Source organism: Carettochelys insculpta, chromosome 11 (assembly GCF_033958435.1).
Source record: "Carettochelys insculpta isolate YL-2023 chromosome 11, ASM3395843v1, whole genome shotgun sequence".
NCBI classification, from domain to species: domain Eukaryota; kingdom Metazoa; phylum Chordata; order Testudines; family Carettochelyidae; genus Carettochelys; species Carettochelys insculpta.
Window position 1 is genome coordinate 3,733,652 of NC_134147.1, and position 27,330 is coordinate 3,760,981.

General features: G+C 43.2%; 1 protein-coding gene across 1 annotated transcript in view; it reads right to left on the minus strand.

Annotated features, from left to right (window-relative positions):
• DOCK3 (dedicator of cytokinesis 3) overlaps positions 1-27,330 on the minus strand; it is a 428,244-nt gene that overhangs the window by 20,225 nt on the left and 380,689 nt on the right. The window contains exons 41-47 of the mRNA XM_075006205.1: positions 16,622-16,763; positions 15,185-15,351; positions 14,389-14,475; positions 13,706-13,885; positions 11,816-11,899; positions 6,566-6,682; positions 1,352-1,473 (exon numbers count right to left, since the gene is read on the minus strand). Coding sequence (XP_074862306.1) covers positions 1,352-1,473; positions 6,566-6,682; positions 11,816-11,899; positions 13,706-13,885; positions 14,389-14,475; positions 15,185-15,351; positions 16,622-16,763 — 899 coding nt within the window. The remainder of the gene's footprint in view (positions 1-1,351; positions 1,474-6,565; positions 6,683-11,815; positions 11,900-13,705; positions 13,886-14,388; positions 14,476-15,184; positions 15,352-16,621; positions 16,764-27,330) is intronic.

Consider the following 27,330-nt stretch of genomic DNA (forward strand, 5'->3'; position numbering starts at 1 on the left):
TGTGGAGACAATGCCCAAGAAAGTTTCACTGAGCTCCAGCAGAGGCTACGTGGCTCAAGATGGAGCATTTCCTGTGTAGTCTGTAGTATCCACATCTCTGTATTAAAACTGAAGGCAGCTGAATGCACTTTGACCTCTCATGATATAAAATCATATTGATATATTCTTGTACACACTAGAACTTGATAAATCACTCTAACAACTTGGAAACCCTTTACATGTTGATGACTTTTGAGAATAGTGCCAACACTTGTACTGAGTGGTGAATTGTGGAATTCTACCACACAACTTAACTTCTTGGATTCATACACCTGAGAGTGTGTGGCTGCAACCTGTCCTAATGAACAAAGCTTTAAAAACAGAGCCAGAGAGTCACTCTTCTAAAGGAAAAAACAGAGAACTGCAGTGGAGATTTCACACATCCAGTTTTCTTCTGTTTGCATTCTGTCTTGTGAGGTTATAACTCTTTTCAACTAACAGCACATTTTATAGATGCTAAAAATACTTCTTTGTATCCTGAAGTCCTGCTATCACCATTTAATCTTGGTGTTAGGAATGGGTGCTCAGTCTGAATAAAAATCCAAAAGTTCAGATGCTTATCTAAACCTTATCAGCCTCTTAAATCTGAAAATCAGTCTGTGCTCTTTTTTACCATTCTCATCAAAGACCTGGAAAGCGACTCTTACTGTATTTTGGTTGTGGTCTAGGCTGGAAATCAGAATTGCACACACAATAATCTGACATCTTTAGAACCTTACGCAACAATTCAGTTTTAATTCAGTTCCAAAAATGAGCACTTTTTTTAGTTGTCAGAGAGAGTGTGTTTAACTTGAGCAGGGTTGCCTATCCTTCATTGTCAGAAATATTAAAAGTTCGGGCCCCCAAAATCATTTTGAATTTTGGGCTCTGAGAAAAATCTAGATGCCACTTAAGAATATGCTATCTGTTTGTACAAACATAGCAGCAGAGTAGCTGTGTCAGCTTGCAGCTAACAAGCACTTAAGATTCCTATTAAAGCCCTTGCTTCTCAGCGCAACACAGTTTCCAACCTAGACATGAAAAGGAATGAATGGCTTCACTTCAGAACTTCCAGCGATGACTCTAAATCAAGTATGAGTGGTCACTGCAGACTAACGAAAGAGACACATTTTGCCAAAGGATGGTATTTCTGCTTCCACAGTACTTCCAGCCACGTATGAGCCTGATCCTGTTTAGGCCCATAACCTTTATTAAATCCTGCCTCTGTCCTCCTACTGAGTTCAGAGAACCCATGCTAATCCCGGATGATACATTTAGAACCATCTGCTTAAACTGTTAGACAGCCTAGAGATTACAGAAGAGAAGCAGGTACCTGTGTCGATGCACCAATTTGATGCTCTCTGGGCTCATAGGGCTGTGTGACACAAGAACACTGCTGCGTGGGGTGCTGGTACCAGAGCAGGCTGGACTCAACTTATCCAAACCAGGCAACTCCTACATAGGGAATACAAAATCACTTACTTACCTCAGAAATTTTGGGCTTTCCATTTTTTTCACAACACTGGCAATAAATCTGTGACTATGCTCCTTAGAGAGCTATTACAGTTCTGCAGCTAGTCCAAGAGCTTTCACCCCTCTTCACACCCAGCCTGGTTAGCTTGTTACCAACAATTCTCAGGTATCACCTCAGCAACTTGCTGGAAGCTTAGGCATACAACAGATCATATCCCAACTGCCTTAATTTTTAATATGAAGGTATGGCTTGCAGAGAATGCAAATACCAGCATGAAATATGGGTCAGCCACTTTTACAAATGTAGCGAACTGCAGTCTGGGAGCTGTAGTCTATGGGGACATCATCACCATAGTAAAGGAGGGCAACAGTGTAAAATTCTGGAGGCCTCATGTGGCTATCCTCACACAATACTTAGCTAACACTTAGAAAAAAAGGATTTGCCTTTCAGCATATAACGTAAAATGCTACCCTTCTTTGGTTTTTAAATGTAACGGGAGTCAAAATATCTGTGAACATTACACTCTGCCATTCTTAGCACCCATGTGACTCAAACCACATCAAGGAGCTGCCCCAGGGCACTGAGGAATAAAACAGCATAAAGAGACAAGTGGGCATCACTCTTAGTGGCAGTGAAGTGTAGGGCTCCTCTAAGATGTCTGGCAACATTATAAAACAATCTAAAAAGCAGAGAAATTTACACTCTTCTTGAGTTCACTGATTCTGCATGAACTACTGGTAACATATAAACATTAACCAGATAGTGAGCCCTTGCAGAGAGGCTAATTATTATTCTCTGAGGCTATGTCTACACTAGCTTCCCCCTTTCGAAAGGGGGATGCTAATGAGACACTTTGGGATATGCTAATAAATTGCTTCAATGAATATGCAGCGCCTCACTAGCATAATGGCAGCTGCAGCACTTGGAAAGTGCTGCTTTCGATCATGCGCGGCTCGTCTACGTTGGGTCCTTTTCGAAAGGACCCTGAATACTTCAAAATCCCTTTATTCCTATTTGGTTATAGGAATGTGGGGATTTCAAAGTGTGTGGGGTCCTTTCGAAAAGGACCCCATGTCGACAAGCCACATGCAATCAAAAGCGGCCCTTTCAAAGTGCCACGGCCACCATTATGCTAATGAGGCGCTGCATAATCATTGCAGTGCCTCATTAGCACATCCCAAAGCGTCTTATTAGCATTCCCCTTTTGAAAAGCAGGGGCTAGTGTAGACATAGCCTGACTGTTCTAGTTATCTTTCTGTCCCTCTCTTCTACAATAGGTGTTGCCTTTTCAGCGATGTGACTCAGGAGAGTGAGGATCAGGATGGGGCATAGAGGGCATTGACTATAGGGAAGGTGTGACCATGTGATCAGATTTCTTCAGACAGAAAAGAAGTAATCTTCTATGAGCTTTAATTTACATAGCATTAACTTTCCTAACTCTGAGTTGTTGGTTCTAACGCTGCAGCTAAATCCTGAGACACTCATAACAGACATGCAGCACAAATAAGTTTTTCCATAATTAACTTCTTCTTAGAAAAAACTGTTGATTGCATAACACTTCTGAGTGACAGCACATTAATATCACGTACAGTAAACCCTCAATTTTTACGGACCCCAATTTAGCGGACTTTGGGAACAGCGGACTTTGGGAACAACAGACTTCCCCTCCGTTGCTCCTGAAGTCCTCTGGGGTCCCTAAAATCATTGCCCCCCCAGAATATAACAGATTTTCAGTAAGAGGGGACAACCTTCCCCCCAATTAGTCTGTTATATCGAGGGTTTACTGTACCTATTTATTATGTGTCACTGAAGTTAGCTTTCAGCCTCTATCCTCTTAAATAACCATGAGTGCCCTGTGCTAGTGAATTGTAAGAAATGATAATTACATGAAAAGGACGTATCTTCCCTCACTAAGGACAGCTGAGTGGCAAATGTGCTAACAAAGTAATGACTTCAGTAGCAGTTCTAAGAGGCAAGCTCTTTTTAAATCTCCCAACAAAACTAAGTGCAAATCAAATCATGTACACTTGGCTAAACAACATGCTAAACAGGTCCACTATTTCAAGTCTGGAGATTCACCGTACCATATCCTAAAGCAGGAAGTGGAAGGCTCTATTTGGTTTTTCTACTGTTATAGAATAAAAGACACATGCAATATGCTTATATAAGAACATAAGAATGGCCATACTGGGTCAGACCAAAGGTCCATCCAGCCCAGCATCCCATCTGCCGACGGTGGCCAATGCCAGGTGCCCCAGAGAAGGAGAACAGAAGACAATGATCAAGTGATTTATCTCCTGCCATCCATCTCCTGCCCTTGTTCTGAAGGCTAGGGCACCATACTTTATCCCTGGCTAATAGCCATTTATGGACCTAACCTGCAAAAATTTATCGAGCTCTTTTTCAAACCCTAATAGAGTCCTGGCCTTCACAGCCTCCTCGGGCAAGGAGTTCCACAGGTTGACTGTGCGCTGTGTGAAGAAAAATTTCCTTTTATTAGTTTTGAACCTACTACCCATCAATTTCATTTGGTGTCCCCTAGTTCTTGTATTATGGGAAAAGGTAAATTATTTTTCTATATTCACTTTCTCCACACCATTCATGATTTTATATACCTCTATCATATCGCCCCTCAATCGCCTCTTTTCCAGACTGAAAAGTCCCAGTCTCTCTAGCCTCTCCCCATATGGGACCCGTTCCAAGCCCCTAATCATCTTAGTCGCCCTTTTCTGAACCTTTTCTAATGCCAATATATCTTTTTTGAGGTGAGGAGACCACATCTGCACGCAGTACTCAAGATGTGGGCGTACCATAGTTTTATATAGGGGAAGTATGATATCTTTTGTCTTATTATCGATCCCTTTTTTAATAATTCCTAACATCCTATTTGCCTTACTAACTGCCGCTGCACACTGCGTGGATGTCTTCAGAGAACTATCCACTATAACTCCAAGATCCCTTTCCTGATCTGTCGTAGCTAAATTTGACCCCATCACGTAGTACGTGTAATTTGGGTTATTTTTTCCAACATGCATTACCTTACACTTACCCACATTACATTTCATTTGCCATTTTGCTGCCCAATCACTCAGTTTGCTGAGATCTTTTTGTAGTTCTTCACAATCTGTTTTGGTTTTGACTGTCCTGAACAACTTGGTGTCATCTGCAAACTTTGCCACCTCACTGCTTACCTCATTTTCTAGATCATTGATGAACAAGTTGAACAGGATCGGTCCCAGGACTGACCCCTGGGGAACACCACTAGTTACCCTCCTCCATTGTGAAAATTTACCATTTATTCCCACCCTTTGTTTTCTGTCTTTTAACCAATTCCCGATCCATGAAAGGATCTTTCCTCCTATCCCATGACCACCTAATTTACATAAAAGCTTTTGGTGTGGGACCGTGTCAAAGGCTTTCTGGAAATCTAGGTATATTATGTCCACTGGGTGCCCCTTGTCCGCATGTTTATTAACCCCTTCAAAGAATTCTAATAGATTAGTTAGACACGACTTCCCTCTGCAGAAACCATGCTGACTTTTGCCCAACAATTCGTGCTCTTCTACGTGCCTTGCAATTTTATTCTTTACTAGTGTTTCTACTAATTTGCCTGGTACTGATGTTAGACTTATCGGTCTATAATTGCCAGGGTCTCCTCTAGAGCCTTTTTTAAATATTGGCGTTATATTGGCCGTCTTCCAGTCATTTGGTACCAAAGTGGATTTAAAGGATAGGTTACAAACCACTGTTAATAACTCCACAATTTCACATTTGAGTTCTTTCAGAACCCTTGGGTGAATACCGTCTGGTCCTGGAGACTTGTTACTATTCAGCTTATCAATTAACTCCAAAACCTCCTCTAATGTCACTTCAATCTGAGTGAGTTCCTCAGATTTGTCACCTAAAAAGGCTGGCTCAGATTTAGGAACCTCTGTAACATCCTCAGCCGTGAAGACTGAAGCAAAGAAATCATTTAATCGCTCAGCAATGGCACTGTCTTCCTTGATCGCTCCTTTTATATCCTTATCGTCCAAGGGCCCCACTGCTTTTTTAGCAGGCTTCCTGCTTCTAATGTATTTAAAAAACATTTTACTATCGTGTATTTAAAAAACATTTTATTATACATTTCACTATATGTGAAAATGGTAACTGCCAGTTATCTACGATGAGCAGGTTTCTAGGTATGGAGGTAAAAACAAAACAGCTGTGGGTGTCCTGTCTGCCACCATTGTGGCACTGGCCTACTGATAGGCCTACAGAAGATAATGGCACTCTTACTATGGGATTGATCTTCCACTGGTGTGTTTGTCTGCAGAGAGGGCTCCCATCCAGCGTTCCCTGTAAGATGAGGACTTGGATGGCTGCCCAGGAGAAATTTAGGTGTTGCCCAGCTGCTTAGCAGAGCACCCACAGCCACTCTCAGTGAGAAGCATGTGCTTCTACTGGTGGTGCACATAACAAAATTTATTCCACCCATGAATGGAAAAAATCTCTCATTCCCAGTACATGCAGCAGCAAAGGATTTCTCCCACAAAGGATGATTAGAAGGCATATCCAATCAACATCCTGGCTTCCACAGCTCATTGCTGAGTGCTTACGATCTGTCAATCAGGGAATGTGTCCAGGCCCAGATCTGGATGATGCCCATGATACATTCAACAGGTTGCAAAAACATAGGTGTTTTGTAAGATGGACAACTAGTACTCTCTAGTCATCTTTATTCCCACCCCTGGCACGGCACCCTATGGTAAGGGCAAAAATTTGCCGTGTTACATAAGACAGTGTGAGACTTCAGCTTCACAGATTTTCTGTCAAATCATTAGTCATATAAATTAGAGAGGGATCTTGAAAAATCCCATGGACTATATTAAAACTCCATTTGCAAATCTTTTTGGGCATGGATTCTTGCACTGGAAACAAGATTTCTTCCAAGAGTTAGACAATCCCATAGATTTAGTATACATTACTTTTGCCCAGTTCTAATATGCATCTCATTGCAACTGGATGAATTTTTATCATGGCTCTGAACTATTGACAACAACCAAGAAGTGATGCTGATAGAATTTAGCTTACGTGATACAAACTAGATCGCATCATTTGGAACTGATCGATCAGTTTCTTATGCAGAGGACGCATCTCTGGATGTACGAATTTCTCATGTACTGTCAGACCCACTCCAAGCACGTGCACCTATTAAAAAAGAAGAAATTAAAATACCATGAATACAGAACAACTTCTTTCAGTCTAAAAGACACTAAATAATTATGTTGCATCTGATTAAGTGGGTCTTTGCCCATGAAAGCTTATACTCCATTATATCTGTTAGTTTATAAGAGGCAATAGGACTTCTCATTGTTTTTTGCAGATACAGACTAACATGGCTACCCCTCTGATACATCATTATGTCCTCTAGTTTAGTCAGTGAAAGAGATATATCTGTTCAATAGTCTATTGGTCATTTGCAAGATTGCTGAAAATTAGTAAACATAGGAAAGCTGAAATGTCTGTGCTTACATTTTGAATGTGAGACAACCACATTTGTGACATGTTGGATTGGTATCAGATAACTACAAAAATGACAAAACTGATTCCATCTGCAGAGCAACCAGTGTTGAGTCTTCACTCAAAATGGTTCTTTGTGTTGCAGGAAATTCCTTTTCTCCATATCTTTACAATATCAGAAGAAAGATTAAAGTTGCTAATGGAGACTTGTAAGGGGATTTCCTACAATTAGTCTGAAAAGTGGCAAAGCTGCATGAATGCTATTAACTATCCATTCTTTACCGCTCATTATTTATTCATGCACACCCTATTTTTAAAGGTCATAAATATAATAGTTAGTAGGGTTATATGAACTCTTAGATGACAGAGTACAGTAATACTTAATAATCTTTGAATTTATATACTTTACATCATGTACAATAGTAACTAACTGATTCTCACAACGTCATCTGAGTACTGGTAAGGGAAACATTACCCTTATTTTGCAGATGGAAAATCTGAGATACATGAGATTAAGTAACCTCAAAGTCCCTACTTCCTCTGCTGAATAATCCTAAAATCTCAATTCAGACTGGGACAGACTTTTTGAACATATCCAATGAATGATCGTACTGGGTGAGACCAATGGTCCAGCTAGCTCAGTATCCTGCTTTCTAACAGCAGTCAATTGCAGGCGCGTCAAAGGGAACAACTAGAATGGTATAATCATTACCTTATCCATCCCATTGTCCATTCTCCTTGTCTGGTAATTAGAAGCTTAGGACACCCAGAACAAGAGGTTACGTTCCAGATCATGTTGGCTAATAATGGACTTATTTTTCATGAGCTTATCTAATGGCAGATTCACAGAACATTAGAACTGGAAGGGACCTTCAGAGGTCATCAAGTCCAGACCCCTGCCCTCACAGCTGGACCAAATACCATCTAGATAATCCCTGGAGACGTCTATCTAACCTGCTCTTAAATATCTCCAGTGATGGAGATTCCACCACTTCCCTAGGCAATATATTCTAGCATTTAACCACCCTGACAATTAGGAAGTTTTTCCTAATGTCCAACCTAAATCTCCCTTGATGCAGTTTAAGACGATTGCTTCTCGTCCTATCCTCAGAAAGCAAGAAGAACAATTTTTCTCCCTTTTCCTTGTAACACTTTTTAGCTATTTGTAAACCACTGTCATGTCTCCTCTCAGTCTTCTCTTTTCTAAAATAAGTAAGACCAATTTTTTCCATCTTCCATCATAGCTCATGTTCTCTAGACCTTTAATCATTCTTGTTGCTCTTCTTTGGACCTTCTCTAATTTCTCCACATTCCTCTTGAAATGTGGTGCCCAAAACTGGACACAAAACTCTAACTGAAACCTAATCAGCACAGAGTAGAGTGGAAGAATGCCTTCTTGTGTCTTGCTCATAACACTCCTCTTAAGGCATCCCAGAATCACGTTTGCTTTTTCTGCAACAGAGTTACACTGTTGGCTCATATTTAGCTTGTGGTTCACTATGACCTCTGGATCCCCTTCTGCAGTACTCCTTGCTAAACAATTGCTTCCCTTTCTGTATATGTGAAACCGATTATTCGTTCCTAAGTGGAGTACTTTGCATTTGTCCTTATTAAACTTCATCCTATTTACCTCAGACCAGGGTTTCCCAAACTTTATATAATTGGGACCCCATTTTTTTCCAATACATTTTTGCAGCCCAAAAATAGAATCATATAGAATCATAGAAGAGTAGGACTAGAAGGGACCTCGAGAGGCCATCGAGTCCAGCCCCCTGCCCTCATGGCAGGACCAAGCACTTTCTAGACCATCCCTGAAAGCCATCTATCTAACCTCTTCTTAAATAGCTCCAGTGATGGAGATTCTACCACCTCCCTTGGCAATTCATTCCAGTGTTTGATCACCCTGACAGTTAGGAACTTTTTCCTAATGTCCAACCTGAACCTCCCCTGCTGCAATTTAAGTCCATTGCCTCTTGTTCTATCCTCAGAGGCAAGGAAGAACAAGTTCCCTCCCTCTGCCTTATGACACCCTTTTAGATACCTGAAAACTGCTATCATGTCCCCCCTCAATCTTCTCTATTCCAAACTAAACAAGCCCAATTCCTTCAGCCTTTCTTCATAGGTCATGTTCTCTAGACCTTTGATCATTCTTTTTGCTCTCTTCTGGACCCTCTACAATTTCTCCACATCCTTCCTGAACTGTGGTGCCCAGAACTGGACACAATACTCCAGCTGAGGTCTAACCAGCGCAGAGTAGAGCAGGAGAATGACTTCTTGTGTTTTGTTCACAACAAACCTGTTAATGCATCCTAGATTCATGTTTGCTTTTTTTGCAACAGCATCACACTGTTGACTCATATTTAACTTGTGGTCCACTATAACCCCTAGATCCCTTTCTGCTGTACTCATTCCTAGGCAGTCCTTTCCCATTCTGTATGTGTGACACTGATTGTTCCTTCCCAAGTGGAGCACTTTGCATTTGTCCTCATTAAACTTCATCCTGTTTACCTCAGCCCATTTCTCCAGTTTATCCAGATCCTTTTGAATTATGACCCTATCCTCCAAAGAAGCTGCAACCCTCCCAGCTTGGTATCATCTGCAAACTTAATAAGTGTACTTTCTATGTCAATATCTAAATCGTTAATGAAGATATTGAACAGAACCGGTCCTAAAACAGACCCCTGTGGAACCCCACTAGTTATACTTTTCCAGCAGGATTGAAAGCCATTAATAACTACTCTCTGGGTATGGTTATCCAGCCAGTTGTTCACCCACCTTATAGTAGCCCCATCTAAGTTGTATTTGCATAGTTTATTGATAAGTATATTATGTGAGACTGTGTCAAATGCTTTACTGAAGTCTAGGTATATCACATCCACCACTTCTCCCTTATCCACAAGGCTCGTTATTCTATCAAAGAAAGCTATTAGATTGGTTTGACATGATCTGTTTTTAACAAAACCATGCTGGCTGTTCCCTATCACCTTACCACCTTCCAATTGCTTGCAGATGATTTATTTAATGACCTGCTCCATTATCTTTCCTGGCACAGAACTTAAGCTGAGTGGCCTGTAGTTTCCCAGGTTATTCTTGTTCCCCTTTTTATAAATGGGTACTATATTTGCCCTTTTCCAGTCTTCTGGAATTTCTCTCGTCTCCCACGATTTTCCAAAAATGATTGCTAAAGGCTCAGATACCTCTTCTATCAGCTCCTTGAGGATTCTAGGATGCATTTCATCAGGCCCTGGTGATTTGCAGACATCTGATTTTTCTAAGTAAATTTTAATTTTTTCTTTTCGTATTTCAACTTCTAAACCTAACCCGTTTTCACTAGCATTCTCTATGTCAGGCATTCCTTCAGATTTCTCAGTGAAGACCGAAACAAAGAAATCATTAAACATCTCTGCCATTTCCAAATTCCATAAAAGCATATATTAAAAAAATGAAAAATGAATAATTTTTCACTGTTTATTATTTATTCACAACAACAATAGTACACAGTGATAATCTGTATATTTTCTAAGGACCGGTATTTTTTTCCAAGGTCCGATACTGAGCCACAGACCACACTTTGGGAAATGCTGCCTCAGACCATTTCTCCAGTTTGTCCAGATCATTTTGAATTATGACCCTACCCTCCAAAGCAGTTGCATCCCCTCCCAGTTTGGTATCATCTGCATATTTACTAAGCGTACCCTCTATGCCAGTATCTAAATCATTGACAAAGATATTGAACAGAACTGGTCCCAAAACAGACCCCTATGTAACACCATTGGTTATGCCCTTCCAGCATGACTGCAAACCATTAATAACTACCCTTCGAGAATGGTTATCCAGCCAGTTATGTGCCTACCTTATAGTAGCCCCATCTAAGTTGTATTTGCCTAGTTTATTGACAAGAAGATCATGAGAGACTGTATCAAATGTCTTACTAAAGTCTAGGTATACCACATCCACCACTTCTCGCTTACCCACCAGACTTGTTATCTTATCTCAGAAAGCTATCAGATTGGTTCAACACGATTTGTTCTTTACAAATCCATGCAGACAGTTACCTATCACCTTATTTTCTTCCAGATGAATTCCTTAATTACTTGCTCCATTATCTTTTCAACATAGAAGTTAAACTGATTGGTCTGTAATTCCCTGGGTTGCTTTTGTTCCCTTTTTTACAAATGGGCACTATATTTGCCCTTCTCCAGTCTTCTGGAATCTCTCCTTACGACTTCCATGACCTTTCAAAGATGATAGCTAAAGGGTCAGCTACCTCCCCTAGCAGCTCCTTGAGTATTCTAGGATGCATTTCATCAGGCCCTGGTGACTAGCAAACATCTAACTTTTCTAAGTAATTTTTAACCTGTTCTTTTTTTATTTTATCTTCTAAACCTATCCCCTTCCCACTCACATTGACTATGTTAGGCATTCTTTCATCAGATTCTTGGTGAAGACTGAAACAAACAAATTCTTTTTTGAACCCTGTAATAGTTTTGGCCTTCACAACTAAGAGAGAGAGTCAATTGTGCCAAAATGATAGGTAGTTCTGTAATGTAGAAAAGCATTCATTGTTTAATAAAAGGAGAAGCCAGGCTCATTTAATTTGTCATCTAAATGAGGCGTCAGTTCAGGTCTATAGAGGTGAAAGGCTAATGCATCATTAATTCATTGGCATTCTCACTTCCCTATGTTTTAAATACACTGTGAACCGCCTGTTTTATTTTGCTTCTTAATGAATTATTTAGCTTTAGGTTATTTAAAGTGATTGCTGAGGAATCCACATGCTATGACAGCATTATTCCTTCATCTGTAAAAGCACAGCAGTACCTGTTCCTGCATGAGCTCCTTGAGCTGTGTGATTTTTTCTGCATCTCCAGGGTGCTTGGTGATATAATCTTTATCAAAAAAAGCCTGTGGGAGAAAGAGAAATCATCTCCTTATTAGGAAACATTTCATTGTGTCCATATGTCATAGAGGGAGAGAGGAGGAAACAGAAATCCTAAGGGATCCAAGTACACTTAGCAAACTGAAAATTCCACTGACCTGAGCTCTTGTAGTATTCTGGGACTTCGGTGATGCTACAGCCCCACAATTTTAGTTGCCTAGATAATTCTGCTCCTCACTTAATCAGAGTCACTGCTGAGTAGCATAAGGTATTCCTTTCTGGCCTCAAAGGATCATGAAACTAATCAAGTCTCCCCATATGACAGTGCAGATCATTATCACTAAGCCCTGGATCAGCCCATTACTTGAACTTTACATAGCTTCCTTCATTTAAGCATCTCAAGGAACTGTAGGAATTGAGTGACTAAAGTAGTAAATAATGTGAGGGATGAGGAGCTTTCACTATATTTCTCTGCAGTGCGCACACACTTCAGAAGTTTGGATCAACATCATCATTTTTCAGTATGTGTCCCTGTATTTCCCTTTTGCAACATACATCTTTAACTCCTAGTGAAGGAAACAGCACATTTGAATCCCTTAGGTCTAAGATTACATTGCAAACTGGCAAAGATAACTCTTTAGGGCTACATCTACACATGAACCCCACATCGAAGTAGCCTATTTTGATGTGGCGACATCGAAATAGGCTATTTCGATGAATAACGTCTACATGTCCTCCAGGGCTGGCAACGTCGATGTTCAACATCGACGTTGCGCAGCACCACATCGAAGTAGGCGCTGTGAGGGAACGTCTACATGCCAAAGTAGCACACATCGAAATCAGGGTGCCAGGCACAGCTGCAGACAGAGTCACAGGGCGGACTCAACAACAAGCCGCTCCCTTAAAGGGCCCCTCCCAGACACAGTTGCACTAAACAACACAAGATCCACAGAGCCGACAACTGGTTGCAGACCCTGTGCATGCAGCATGGATCCCCAGCTGCAGCAGCAGCGGCCAGAAGCCCTGGGCTAAGGGCTGCTGCACTTGGTGACCATAGAGCCCCGCAGGGGCTGGAGAGAGGAGCATCTCTCAACCCCTCAGCTGATGGCTGCCATGGCAGACCCCGCTATTTCGAAGTTGCGGGACGCGCAACGACTACATGGTCCCTACTTCGACGTTGAACGTCGAAGTAGGGCGCTATTCCCATCCCCTCATGGGGTTAGCAGCTTCGACGTCTCGCCGCCTAACGTCGATGTTAACATCGAAATAGCGCCCAACACGTGTAGCCGTGACGGGCGCTATTTCGAAGTTAGTGCCGCTACTTCAAAGTAGCGTGCACGTGTAGACACGGCTTAGATGTGCCAGACCCTCAGCAGGACATCAGCATATTGAGTCTCTATCAGCACAGACAGCAAGTTCCACTGCCTGCTTTGCAGGATGAGTTCACAGTGCAGCCATGTAAAAACTGCCAGTTGCACAGTTGTGCATGCACAATCAGCTTTGCCAATGTTAATCAGAATTTAAACTTGAAGAGCTCAGCCTTCAACTGTGACCAACTTAACAGAACATCCAGAACCCGTATCTGGACATATTTACACACAGCTACATACAACCAGATCTGCATGTCCAAGCACTCATATATGAACAACTACACATAGGGTTTTTCAGCATTTTTATTAAGATACCAACTATGAAAGTGGGCCCACTGGTGTCATTTCTTATATTTTGACTTTTCATTAAGTCATGCTCTTTCCAACACAGCCAGAGAAATGGTGAAGGGAAAGAGTTGCTAATGGCTTGATACTAAGCTCAGAGGTACAGCCCCTGCTTACCTCCTGGTACCGTGCTATGCCACCATTCACTGCTGCATCAATCACTCCATTCAAACACATGCTGAGCAGGTTAATGTTGCCATGCATTTGTTTGTGTTGATACTGGCTTATCAGTGTCCTCAGCTCCTGGTTTTTGTTCTCCACAACTTGAATGGCATTTTCCAAAGGGCTCACCTCAACCTACAAGGCAACAAAGAATAGTTCAATGCCATAGACACCTCACTGCCACTGTGCCCTTCCTTACTAAGAAACCAATTCAAACTACAGCTTGATGAGTGCTCCACCTTTTTCTGATGCTCAGGCTACCTAGCCATTTTAACATGACAGTTTTTCACAACAGTTTCACTGTGTGTCAGCAATACATCTCAGTTCAGCTCACTGCACACTCATCTCAGCAGTTACAATAGCTGTCACATGTCTGAATAATTGACTGGAGATGCTGTCAAGATTCAGAATCACACCTCACTGTCACTTACTCTGATTGTTCTGTTCTGTTCACACTGCTCCTGTAGTTATGTTTAGCAATTATTTGGGCTGAGAGTGATGAGACAGGAATCTATAATATCCACCAGTAAGGAATGAATACTTTCAATGCAAGAGCCAGCCCAGAGACTTTAAATTGCCCATCCTTCACCCTGAAGAATAGCCATTCAAATCCCAGATACAAATATAACAAATGTTACCAGTTCTCTTCTCTCCACTTCAAACCACCGAGAGATCCCAGGTAAACTGTGAGTCAGGGTTAGAGTGGTGCGTTCAATCCACAAGCTCTGCAAAGAATACAGCAAGTGGGGTCCTAGTGAATCAGAATTTGAACACTCTTTCTCTCACAGCTGTTATTCAGGGGTAGCCACATAGAAGGGTGCATCAATACTCTCAGCAGATATTATTCTTTCCACAATGGAATGCAACATTACACTGAAGTTTAGTTTACATTTAATCACAAAGAAAAAAAATCAGTGTGCTTTAAAGCAATGTGTCAAACCTTTTAGTTAGTTTCCAGACCTCAGACCCTAGGTCTGCTGTCAGTTAGCTGGGAGCATTTTGGGTAAACAAAGCAAACCCCATTACTTCAAAATCTGTCTCCATGGCATTGTCACAAATGCCTTTTAAATAGTGTAGGCTTCACCTAACTCCACCAGGGCTGGTCCTAAGCCCAGATCAGACAAGAGAGTGGTTCATTGACAGGGTGGCTTCCTTTTGCCACAAAAAACTCTTGAACTACAGAAATTACAAGGTAGCTCAATGTCCTGAAAAGCATGGGATGGACTAAGGTCTACGGTAAGGATTTACCTAGGTCAGGTGTGCAACTTTGGGCTCAATAGTTCAGCATTTGTTATTTGTTATTCAAATTAAACCATCTTGCGGAACCAAATTACGATTAGGCATCATGTGATGCCCTGTGCCAATACAAAAGAGGAAGACAGTACTTGCCCTGGAAAGGTTAAAATTTACTTACTATTTATTGACTGTTCCTACCTTAAATTCATTCTCTTTGTCCTTTGGACCTTTGTGGAACGGCCTGTCATAGCGGAATTTCCTGATATTGTTGACACGATAAAAGCTCTTTATACGATCAGGGACACGGTCCATTTGCAGTACATCAATATTGTCTGGGATGGGAGTCACTGCATATATCTGTAAATCTGCACAATTATGAGTCAAAGAAACACCCTGGCAACAAGTAAGAAAACATTGGTACAAAACACAACTCCCTTAGGGGTGTCACCTGTTACCAAAAGAAGGCAGATGGCAAAAGTATGAAATACTTGCTTCTCTTTTCTTTCTGGAACACTGCTCTCCTTTTCATTGCTGCTTTAACGGTAGCAGCAAGTCACTGGGCTAGGCCTCCAGAGCCGGGGATACTACAGTGTTGTAGGAACTTCAAGCCATGTTTCCAATGGTATTTGGGCACCCAATATGCACCCAGGAAGTTTGCTAAAGCGCCTAAGCAATTGATTCTCACAAATGTTAAAGGAAGTTAGGCATCTAACATGCTTAGGCACTTCTGTAAACACCACTAGACATCCAGGCTGCATCTTTCAATACCTAAATATCTTAAAACATCTGGCCTTTACATGGGCTTTGTCTACATGTACAGATTGTATTGATTTAACAAAATCAGTTTAGAAACCAATGTGTAGGCATATGAAAGCAAAGCACAGCAAACCCAAACTATCCCAGCCCAATCCAAGCCCTTGTTATTTGGTGTTTCAGCATCATACAGCAAAGAAGTGGGTTCTGTCAGGGATGGAAGGCAGCAAAGGGAATTGGAAATAGGAGACAGAGGGCAATCATATCTTATCTCACCTACAATGTTCATACTCTCGAACAAATGCCTTGTGGTACAGTCCTCACATACTGCACAATATTACTTTTGCTATCTGAATTTAAAATTCACAATGCACAGTATCAAGGGGATGAACTAGACTCAAAACCTGATGTATTGCATAAAAGCAGGTAGTCTGAATGAAAAGAAACATGCAGTGTAAAAGGAAGGTGAAATGAAAAACAAATAAAATGGGAAGTGTGTAGAGAACAGGTTTGAATTTAAATGCACAATTGTCTCTTGTGGAACTGCAGAAGGTAGCTGGGTGGATTTCTGGTGAAATGTAATATTAATAAAGGATTAAGTGTCAGTATGGTTAGAATAAAGCATGGACCAGACCAGCACTGTGTACATCTTCCCATACAGCCCCACAAATTTATATTCCCTAAGCAAAACTCACACTTTGGGCCAACTAGTGTGTAATTGTGTAGATAAATATATACTAAACACAAGTTGGAGAGGATAAAATTGTGGCACCTATCACTAAAGCCAGATATGAACCAAGATCTTCTAAGATGAAAGCACTATTTTGTCTCTGTGACATACAACAGTTTGATTAACATTAGGCTGCCTTTATGAAAGGATACACTGAGCATCACATTGCAAAATGGTGTCATCTGGGTGGTTTGGGTGCTGCATTGCAATGGCTTGTGGGAACTCACTCAACATTCTTTGTTGGAAGGCTTCCAGCCTTTCATAGTCATGGCCTCGACACACATACTCCTTGTTCTGAAAAACAGACAGACATGAAAACCACTAAGCCCTTAAACTGTTCTCTTTGCTTTCCTTGCAGTTCAACTGGAACAGGTCTTCTTTGGACACAACAACAGTCACAATACATGCATTTTTAATTTATTGTTTTACTACTTCCAAAATAAAAATGATAACCAATAAAGCGATGAAAACATCTTACAAGATTTTGCTGCCTCGTCATTTATTACTATTATTTAGAATGTTTAAATTACAATTTATTCATGATAGAACTCTGACACTGAACAAAGAAATAAATAACTACATCTACTTATATTGTATTTGTTACAACTAAAGTAGAGGGGTAAACCAAGGTTTCAAGCCAAAGTTTGTCATCTAAGAATAGACTTGCAAATCTCACTCTCACAAACAATTGAGGTTTATGTATTTGAAAACATGATTTATAACTGGACCACACATTTTAGAATGAAGCTGCTTGGATATCTGCCAAGATAGGAGTGAGTCTTCCAGTTGACGTATTTGATATCAGATCTAGTTGCTTCTGTCGACTATTGTCTGATAAACACATCTAACTTGTAAATACACACAGAAATCTGTGTTGGATGAATCTTATTTAGTTTTAAGCTGAACAAAGATCTTGTTATGCTACATAGCAAAGCTCTTTTCCAGATGTTTCAGTCTTTTATCTTCCCTTTTTAGTCTGGATTTTTAAAGATAGGGGAGATGCCTGGAAAATCCCTCTATTGTGCACAGAGGCACAAAAATACAGTTACCTATTTCTGTAACTGATGTCGCTCATGTCCATTCCAGTGCAGGTGTGTGTACATGTCCAGTTGCCAGAAGTCTTTTTCCCCTAGCCGGTAGCAACTGGGTTGGTGCAGCACCCCCTGGAGTGAGGCCAGTATGGTCACCACTATATATGCTGTCCTACCCTCTCCCTGCTCAGTTCCTTCTTGGTGGGTACTCCAACAGTGGGGAAGGTGGGCGGGTTTTGGAATGGACATGAGCGACACATCTCGAAGAACACCACCTCTGGAAACAGGTCACTGTCTTTTTTTCTTCAAGGGATTGCTCAAGTGCATTGCAGTGCAGGTGAATACAAGCTGACGTTTGGAGGTGGGGTTCGAGCCCCGGAACGACTGCAGCATGGCCCTGGCTGCTGCTGCATCCTCCCTAGCATGCACAACTGTGTAAAGAGCCACGTACACATATGCAGGACCAGGTGGTTTCCCTACAGATCTCCTGAACCGGGGCATTGGCCAGGAGTGCTGCTGCGGACGCCTGCACCTTCACAGAATGAGCCCTAATCGGGGCAGGGGGCACACCTGTTAGCCTGTAGCATTCCCTGATACATGCCACTATCCAGGAGGAGATCCTTTGGGAGGAAACCAGGCAGCTCTTCATCCTGTCTGCCACCACGACTAAAAGCTGCTGCGTGCGACTCTCTGAAAGGTGCCTCTCTCTCTCTAAAAAGCCAGTGCCCTGCATACATTGAGGGTATGCAGGCTCTGCTCCCTTGGGGCGGCATGTGGGTTAGGATAAAAAACTGGTAAAGAAATAGCCCGACTGACACGGAAGGAGACCACCTTTGGCAGAAAAGCTGGATGTGGTCTCAATATAACTTTGTCCTTGTGGAACACCATACACAGTGGGTCCACAGTCAGGCTCTCAGTTTGGAAACCCTTTTGGCCAATGTAATGGCCACCAGAAAGGCTGTTTTGTAAGTTAAAAACAGTAGGGAGCAGGAAGCAAGAGGTTCAAAGGGGGCCCCCATAAGTTTAGATAGCACCAGATTAAGGTCCCATGGGGGCAAGGGATCTTGCACTTGTGGCTTAACCCTCTCCAGGCCTTTAAGAAACCTTTTCACCACCGGGTCTGAGAACACTGATGAAAAACCTGGGCCAGGATGAAAAGCAGAAATGGCCACCAAGTGCACCTTAACGAAGGAAAGGGCCAGCCCTTCCTGACCTAGGTGCCACAAGTAATCTAAAATGACCAGAATCAAGGCCTGGAGTGGAAGTAAACCTCACTGACCCATCAACTTGGAAACCTTTTCCACTTCCTTAGATACGTGATCCTAGTGGGGGGTTTTCTACTGCTCAGGAGCACATCCCTGACTGGCTCTGAGCAGGAAAGTTCCACGGCACTCAGCCGTGAAGCTTCCATGTTGTGAGGTGACGCGACAGAAGGTTGGGGTGCTGTAACCACTCCTCATCCTGCATCAAGAGGTTCAGGCATAAAGGGAGCATTACTGGTTGCTCACTGACAAGTCTAACAGGACCGAGTACCAGTGCTACCAGGCCCACGGTGGAGCCACCAGGATAAACAAGTCCTGATCTGACTGAATTTTGAGAAGGACCTTGTGGACAAAAGGAACCAGAGGGAACACATACAGGAGCAGGCCCTCCCATGAGATGTTGAATGCATCTGCCCAGGATCCCAGGCTCTGGTTCCAGTAAGAGGAAAACGTTCAGCACTTTGTGTTGATATAAATGGCAAATAGGTCCACCTGGGCATAGCCCCAAACTTGGAAACCTGACTGCAGCATGTATGGGTGAATGGACCACTCATGGTTCATAAAAGACCTGATGAGGTGGTCTACTATGGTATCATGAACCCCAGTAGGTAGTGAGCTTGCAGGAGAATTTGGTGCTGAATGCAAAATGCCTGAAGCCTGAGGGCCTCATGACACAGGAAGCGGAGCGTGCACCCCGTCTACTGATATAATACATTGCTGTTATGTTGTCTGTGCCCAACGACACGTAACGAACCACCAGACTGTGTAGAAACACCTCACATGCCAACTTGATGGACCTGAGCTCCCTCATATTGATGTGGAGCTCAAGGTCTGATGTGCCCCAAAGAGCCTGAGTCCAGCAGTCTCCCAGATGTGCCCCCCATACCTAGGTCTGATGCATTGGTTAACAGGGACAGGGAAGACTGGGGACGTTTGAAAGGAACCCCATCACATGCTGTCAGAGCATCCAACCACCAAGGCAGAGTCTGCAGAACTCACTGTGGTAGTGTCACTAACGCCTATATTGTCTCTCACAGGGCGATACACTGAAGCTAGCCACATTTGGAGAGGACGCCAGTGAAGCCTGGTATGCTGTACCACAAACGTGCACGCTGCCATGTGTCCGAGGCATCTCAGACAGTACCTGGACATTCTGGTGGGGAACCTCATCAGGTCATTTATGATGCTGGCCATAGCCTGAAACCTGCTTTCCAGCAGCGAGGCTCTGGAATGCACCAAGTCCAAAAGAGCCCCCACAAACTCTATCTTTTGCATGGGAACCAATGTTGATTTTGTCTCATTTACCGACAACCTGAGATGGTCGAACATCCATCGGGTAAACTTCACATGTTGCTGAACCTGAGCCTGTGACTTCCCTTTGACTAGCCAATCATCCAGGTCTGGAAACAACTGGACCCTGTGCCTGTGGAGGAAGGCTGCCACCACCGCCATGCACTTGGTGAAGACCGTCACAGCCATTAAGAGGCCGAACAGGTGAACTGATAATGCCTCCCATTCACCACAAACCTCAGAAGCCTCCTGTGAGGATGGGTAGATTGCAATGTGAAAATATGCAGCCTATAAGTCAAGAACAGCAAACCAGTCCACTGGATCCAGCAATGGAGATATGAGCCCCAAGGAGACCATGCCAAACCTAATCTTTTCTACATATTTGTTCAGGCCCCGCAGGTCCATGACGGGTCTCAGACCTCCTTTGGATTTTGGAATTAGGAAATAACAGGAGTAAAACCCCTCGCCCCTGAATTGAGGAGGAACCTCCTCTACTGCACCCCGCTTGAGGAGTGACTGGACCTCCGGGGTGAGCACGTTCTTGTGAGAGGGATCACTGAAGAAGGACAAAAAAAGGAGGGTGAGAAGTGGGGTAAGAACTAAATTGGATAGCATATCCTCTTTTCACAGTGTGCTGCACCCACTGGTCCGATGTTATATAGCACCAGGCAGGGTAGAAAGGGATAGGCGAAAAGAAAATAAGGGGAGTGCTGTATCCCAAGTGCGAAGTGGTTCCATGATCCTGACTGCATCATCAAAAGTTTGGTTTTGGCCCAGAGGGAGCTTCTGCTGTCCCTGACCCTTGCCAGGCTGGCTACAGCACATCCTGCTGATATGGCCCCGTCTCCTGTCATAGCCCCTAGGCTGTTGCTGCTGCTGAGAAAACTGTGTAGAAAAGGACCAGGGGAAAAACACCTGCACTGAGTTGCAGGAGCACAAAGGCCCAAAGACCTTAAGGTTGCTCTTGAGTCTTTTAGACTGTAAAGTCTTTCCTCTGTTTGCTCTGAAAACAAAGTGCGTCCCTCAAAGGGGAGGTCTTGAATGGTTCCTGAACCTCCTGTGGCAGGCCAGAGACCTGTAAGCCCGCTCCACAACTCATGGCAATCCCCAAAGCTATAGCCCAGGTAGCCATGTCCGCAGCATCCCTGGCGCCTTGGAGGGCCACGCGAAAAGTGTGTTTGCTTTCCTCCACTGCTGCAGTAAACTCTTGCTTAGCCTCTGCAGGAAGTAGTTTCGTGAAAATTTAGACAGCGAAGACACTGTACTAAATGAGTACCTGCTCACGAGAGCCTGCTGGTTTCCTATATGCAATTGTAACCCCCCTGTGGAATAAACCTTTCTCCCACACATGTTCAATTTCTTGGCTTCTCTATTTTTGGGAGAAGAACCTTGAAAACCTTGACACTCCCTATGGTTGACTGCATCGACAACCAAGGAGTCGGGATGGAGGTAGGTGAACAGGTGTTCATTCCCTGCAAAGGGGACAAAACACCAGTTTTTGTTTTTCCTTGTCGTCGGCTAGGTAGACACCAGCACCTGTCATACAATTCTGGCTGTCTGGGCAATTGTTTTTATCATGGGCAAGCCCACCCTGGATGGTCCCATGGATGACAGAATGTCTGTCATGGGTCTGCCTCATTTTAACCCTTCAGCTTGGACACGCACGTTCTAAGCCACCCTAAGAAGGAGCTGCTGAGGTGCCCAATCATCCTCCAACACCAGAGATGCAGAAGAACCTGCCACTGCTTCATACGGGGAGGACGATGAAAACGTGCCAGCCTGTCCAAACCCATTGGGGTCCCTGGGTCCTCACCCATCGCTAGTGGTTGGGGGGAGCACTTGTGTTATTGGCACTTTGGCATCCACCAGGGCAATGCTGAAGCTGACGGGTCAGAGAGGCACTGAGGCCGTTGAGGTTACTGGCATAGACAGGGCCCACATATACATCTAACTGAGTGCAGGAGCAGTGCAATCTGAGCTGTAACTTTGGGATAAAAAACACAGTCTGAGCTTTCCTTGTAGTATTCATGTCTAGATTACATTAAAAGAATGCTCCATTACTGTGAATTAAATTAGGAAAAATTATATGGCAAACAGAACAAGGCTTCAAGGCCCTGGTAATTTAAAAGAGTTCTTTTCATCTCTGTGGCCGTGGCTACTCTAGCCCCTCCTTTCAGAAGGGCTATGGTAATATGGCTCTTTGGAATATGCTAATGAGATGCTACCATAAATACGCAATGCTTCATTAGCATAATGGCAGCCAAACTGCCGGTTTCGAAATGCATGCTGCCTGTGTAGCTGGGGGCCTTTCGAAAAGACCCCCCTGATTTCAAAAGCCCCTTCTTCCCAAAACCAGATGGGAAGAAGGGACATTTGAAATTAGGGGGCCATTTTGATAGGCCCTGGGCTACATGGACAGTGTGTGTTTCTAAACCAGCAGTTTCAAAATACGTGCAGCCACCATTATGCTAATGAGGTGTTGCATATTCTTGGCAGCACCTCATTAGCATATTCCAAAGTGCCACATTGCCATAGCCTTTCTAAACTTATTTGGGATCTTTCCATTCTGTAAGGAAAGCATGATGATTTTTATAGAGCTCTTTTTCTATAACAAGCTGGGCAATTAAATTGTTAGACCCTGAAGCTAATATAATATCCTAGGAAAGATATTTGCATCCTGTTAGCATTAATCATGAGAGACAGGTGGACTGGGCAACGGGTGAAATCTGCATCTCATATAGACTAGCAAACAAAGCAAGGAGGGATAGCTCAGTGGTTTGAGCATTAGCTTGCTAAACGCAGGGTTGTGAGAGCAATCCTGGAGGCGGCCATTTAGGGATCTGGGGTAAATGGATTAAAAAACTGTCCAGGATGGTAATAGCTACTGCTATGAGTACAGGGGACTGGACTCAATGACCTCTGAAGGTCCTGTCCAGCTTTATGAGCTAGGTATAAGGACATTTTGTTCCCTATCTTTACACTATATTTTTTGCAAGAAGGGTCTCTAATCCAAAGCTGTTCCACTGTCCTCCCACACATAAGTAGATCGATCCTTCCCACTAAACAACTGCTCAGCAACAAAACCACTGCTAAGAACTCATCTAAATTGCTTCTTGGCTAACTGACAGTTTGCTTTTTTAAAATTAAACTACACCCAAATAAATGTGTAGACATACAAGCACCGATCATCCTCAGATTATCCAGGATTTGTCACAGAACCAATAGAGTTAGAATTACACATAGGGAAAGTCTCTTGTCAAAATTAAATTTATTGGTAAGGGACAAAAGGCTTGATGCTCCCTCTCCTGGCATTAAATGTCTCTTTCTCACATTTTAATAATCATCCACAGGGAGGCCCATGAAAACTTGCCAACAAAGATAAAAAATAATTTTTACTGTGTTGGAATATGGTATCCAGGACTAGTGTTGCAGCCAAGGAATCATTCCCTCCTATCCAGTACTATTGCCAGGAAAAGTTATGGACTTCTAAATGACTGCTTAGCTAACTTCCTCTTCAAATCAAGAAGCTGCCAGCCCTTTTGCTGAGGGAGCTCTGATTCCTACGGGTCATGATCCATGGAATCCCTGTAGTCAGGTATGACTGGACAGAGAGGGCTGGATCATTTATGACCTTTTATGGAACTTCTGAACAAATGTAGAAAGGGAGGAGTTTGACCTTTTAAAGCCCTGAAAAATTTCTCAAGATAATTATATTTCAGTTCTCTGACTATAGTTCTATAAGCAAAAATTAAGGTTACTTAAAGCAAAACACGTGCCAAAGCACGGAAACTTGAATTTTAGGTAACCTTTATACATAACCCAATAAGCAAACACATGGTCAGACTTTTCATCTCCACAAAAAGATCCTCTTGTATTTCCAATATATAAACAACCAGAAAATACTTACTTAGCTCCTGTTAACTGCATTCAAATGGACAGCCAAAAAGCTAAAAGCACCGTTAGACACATTTGCTATCTCCATTTTGTAGTACTGGTATTTTAGGTAAGGCTGTAGAGATGCTCATAATGAAAGTCGAGTCATCACTAAAAAGTTCCTGTTTTTAGTTGCTTTTAGCAACCAAACTTTAAGCATTAAGGCTGAAAGAACGCGCAATGCACCGGAGAAAGCCATATCGAATAAACGCTGGTCTGGATTTTGGATAGTGACAACAAGGGGGCTGGACCTACTAATGTATTCCCAGAGTGCCAATCAAAGGTCTCTGAGTCACAGAACTCTGTTCACAGGGAAAGAGCAAGATGGCAGGAGGGGACAAAACATCCTGGCTCCAGCCTGCAAGAGCACAGCTCTAATTTCCAAGTGTGACACTTCTGCCAGTAGCAGTCAGCAGCAGCCAAGGCTGGGTTCAATATCTACGGGTTCCCTTTCAACCATCTCACAGAGAACTGGCTTAAGCCCCCACCCAGCAGCCTGGGAAATTCACATAACCCAGGGTGCCTCAGAGAGGCAATGCTTCCCCACTCGCAAGCACCAAGGCTGAGTGTAGAAAAGAAACTTTTAATGAAAGAGGCAGAGAAGTCACATGGCATTAACTTGGGAAAAACACCACACCCAGAGTTCATAACCAACCCCCAAGTAACTGTCACAGCTCAAATGGATTGAGCAGTGTCCTTTGCTTCTCAGGCTCACCAGTCCAGCACAGTAAGGGTCTCATTCACACACCCAAGATTTCTCTGTATCCCCCTTCAAATGCCCCACTTATAAGCTCTGTCCAGTCTGTGCAGACCCTGACACATCACCCTGATGACTTTCCTCATGGAGCCTGCAGCAATGCCACTTTTGTGCTGGTCCTGTGGTCTGCTTACTCCTGCCAGCTGCCCCACTGGCTTCCTGCTGCTTCTCCTACCAGGTGACCACCAGTCGCTCCTGCCAGCTGCCTGTCTGCTGCTTTGTGGGCTTGGCTTGAGGCAAAACCCTATGACTTCAGTTCTCAGTGGCTTCAATTGCCATCCTTTGAATTCAGCTCGCAAGCTCCATATCCATCAGGGAGGATTCTTACAAAAAAAAAAAAAAAGAACACAGATTCCAACATCCAGCTTTTAGTTCTACCATTGAACAGTGGGGGGAAGGACTAGTCAAACCAGGCTTATGGCTATATGGCCAAGGCTCAGTTTGGCCTAAGGCTCGTAGCCAGCTGGTTCAGGCAATATCCCCTACCCTCTGCTGTCTCACAGGGCTCAGATGAGAGGAGTCCTGTCCAATCCGTATCTTACACAGCAATGATGACTGCTCTATATCTCCACAACAACTTCAAGCATTGGTGAGATTCCACAATTCTTACACTGGCTGACAGCATAAATTGTGACTTTACAACAACATGGTGTTCACATCAGACGAAAATCCATTGCTTCACCTGCTACCCATCAGGCTTTGTTTGCAAGGTATCACATAAGCACACCTTTGCATTTTCATGCAAATGATCTCCAAAGGACACACTCCTCAAGTCCTTCAGCAGTATTGAGCTCCTGTGACACATTCCTTACACAAGCATAACATTTCTATCTCTCTGTCCTCTGAAGGGGCCACCATAGTGCGGTGACTGCAGAAGGACAAAATCACATTCTACCACGTAGCAGACAGACAGAACCGTAACTCTGAGATGTGAGTAGTGAGACAAGCTCCTGCTACTAGGATTTTCTTCTCTGGAAAGATCCATCTACGTGTGGAGGGAAGGACAATGGAGCAGCTATTAGTTCTGTATGAGGGCAGTCATTATTTTGTCTCTTTGCAGGAACCTGTTTAAAGAGATTTAATCTCATTTTGAAGAAGAGGTTTGCTAACATTTCTAACCTTCATTGTGAAGTGGAGACAAAACTGTTTAGGGTGTCAACACTTAATATCTGTCTGATCAGTCTGAAAAACGACAAAAGATAATGAAAGGACATTAAGGTCAAACAGAAAAACAGCACTGTTTCACCAGTAGATTAGTTGTAGTGGTGAGAGATCATTTTTAATACCCACGTTTAATGGGTGAGTCTTTCTCTGACTTCCTCTGGAGCTAGAAGCTAAGGAGCTTGTGACTAATTGGTCAGTCTTCCTTCAGCTGGAAGATAATTAGAGCTAACACATATCTCCTGTCCGCCTTGACAAAATAAATAAAAGCAAATTCTGCTAAAAAATCAATTAGCTATTTTTCCATTGCCTTACAGCACGTTTAAACATTGCATGAAAAATGAGAAAGTGGATGAACTTTATGAAGGACTAAAATTACAAATGAAAATAATGTATTGTTCTTGGTGGTGACAATAAATTAACAGCTATTCTGTAAGCACTGCACTGCAATCAGAAGGACATGCTCTGGTGATCCTGAAGCAAAAACACCCCAAACCCAATGAGCAAAATAAATACTTATTCCACAGACTCACACTACATCATTTTGGAACAGATATCAGTTTCAGCTGGGATAGATCTGGCTTGCCATACAACAGTCACAGAAATGGTAGAACATGAAGAACTATGGCATGATGGGTCTGGACAGTTTTGTGTGTACATTATACCCTCGATTTCACAGACCAATGGGGGGAGGAGTGTTCATTAAACCCAAAAGTCCATTAAAATCAAGGATTTACTTTTTCCCTAGCACCCACACCCTCCCCATTCCTCCCCTCCAAAAATATATATATATATATATATGTTGGCGACTCACCGAAGCTACTGCTGCTGGAGCCAGAGCCACCGCGGATGGAGATGCCACTGCTGCTTGGAGCCCCACCGTGGCTAGAGGTGCCCTGCTGCAGCTGGAGGTGCTGCCATGGCTGGAGGCGCCCAGCTGGGGCTTGGAGCACTGCCGCGACTAGAGGCGCTCAGCTGCAGCTGGAGGTGCTTGACCACAATTTGGACTGCCGTCATGGCTGGAGGCCTCCGCCGCCGCAGCAGCTGGAGACTCTGTCATGGCCTCGAGAAGCCGCCACTGCCGCTGAAGCCTCAACACGCTACTCTCACCAGGGACGGGGCATACACACAAGTAGCAATGTGGGCCTCCCCCTGGTGAGAGGAGCGTGTGGTAGCTCCTGTGGCAACAGCAGTCCCAGTTGCAGTGGAAGGTACAGCCATGGCAGATGGCGGCAGCTGGAAGAGGGGATCCTTCCAGCAGCAGCGGCAGCGGCTCTGGCTACTCTGTTAAGTTGCCTTTCTTTTCATTGCTAGTCTATGCATAAAATTATGGTGGTTCTAACTACAACGTACAGAGAATATCTGAAATCTGCATTTGATACAGATTCATTCCTGCAGAAGCCAGCGCAACCTCTCAAAATGTGGTT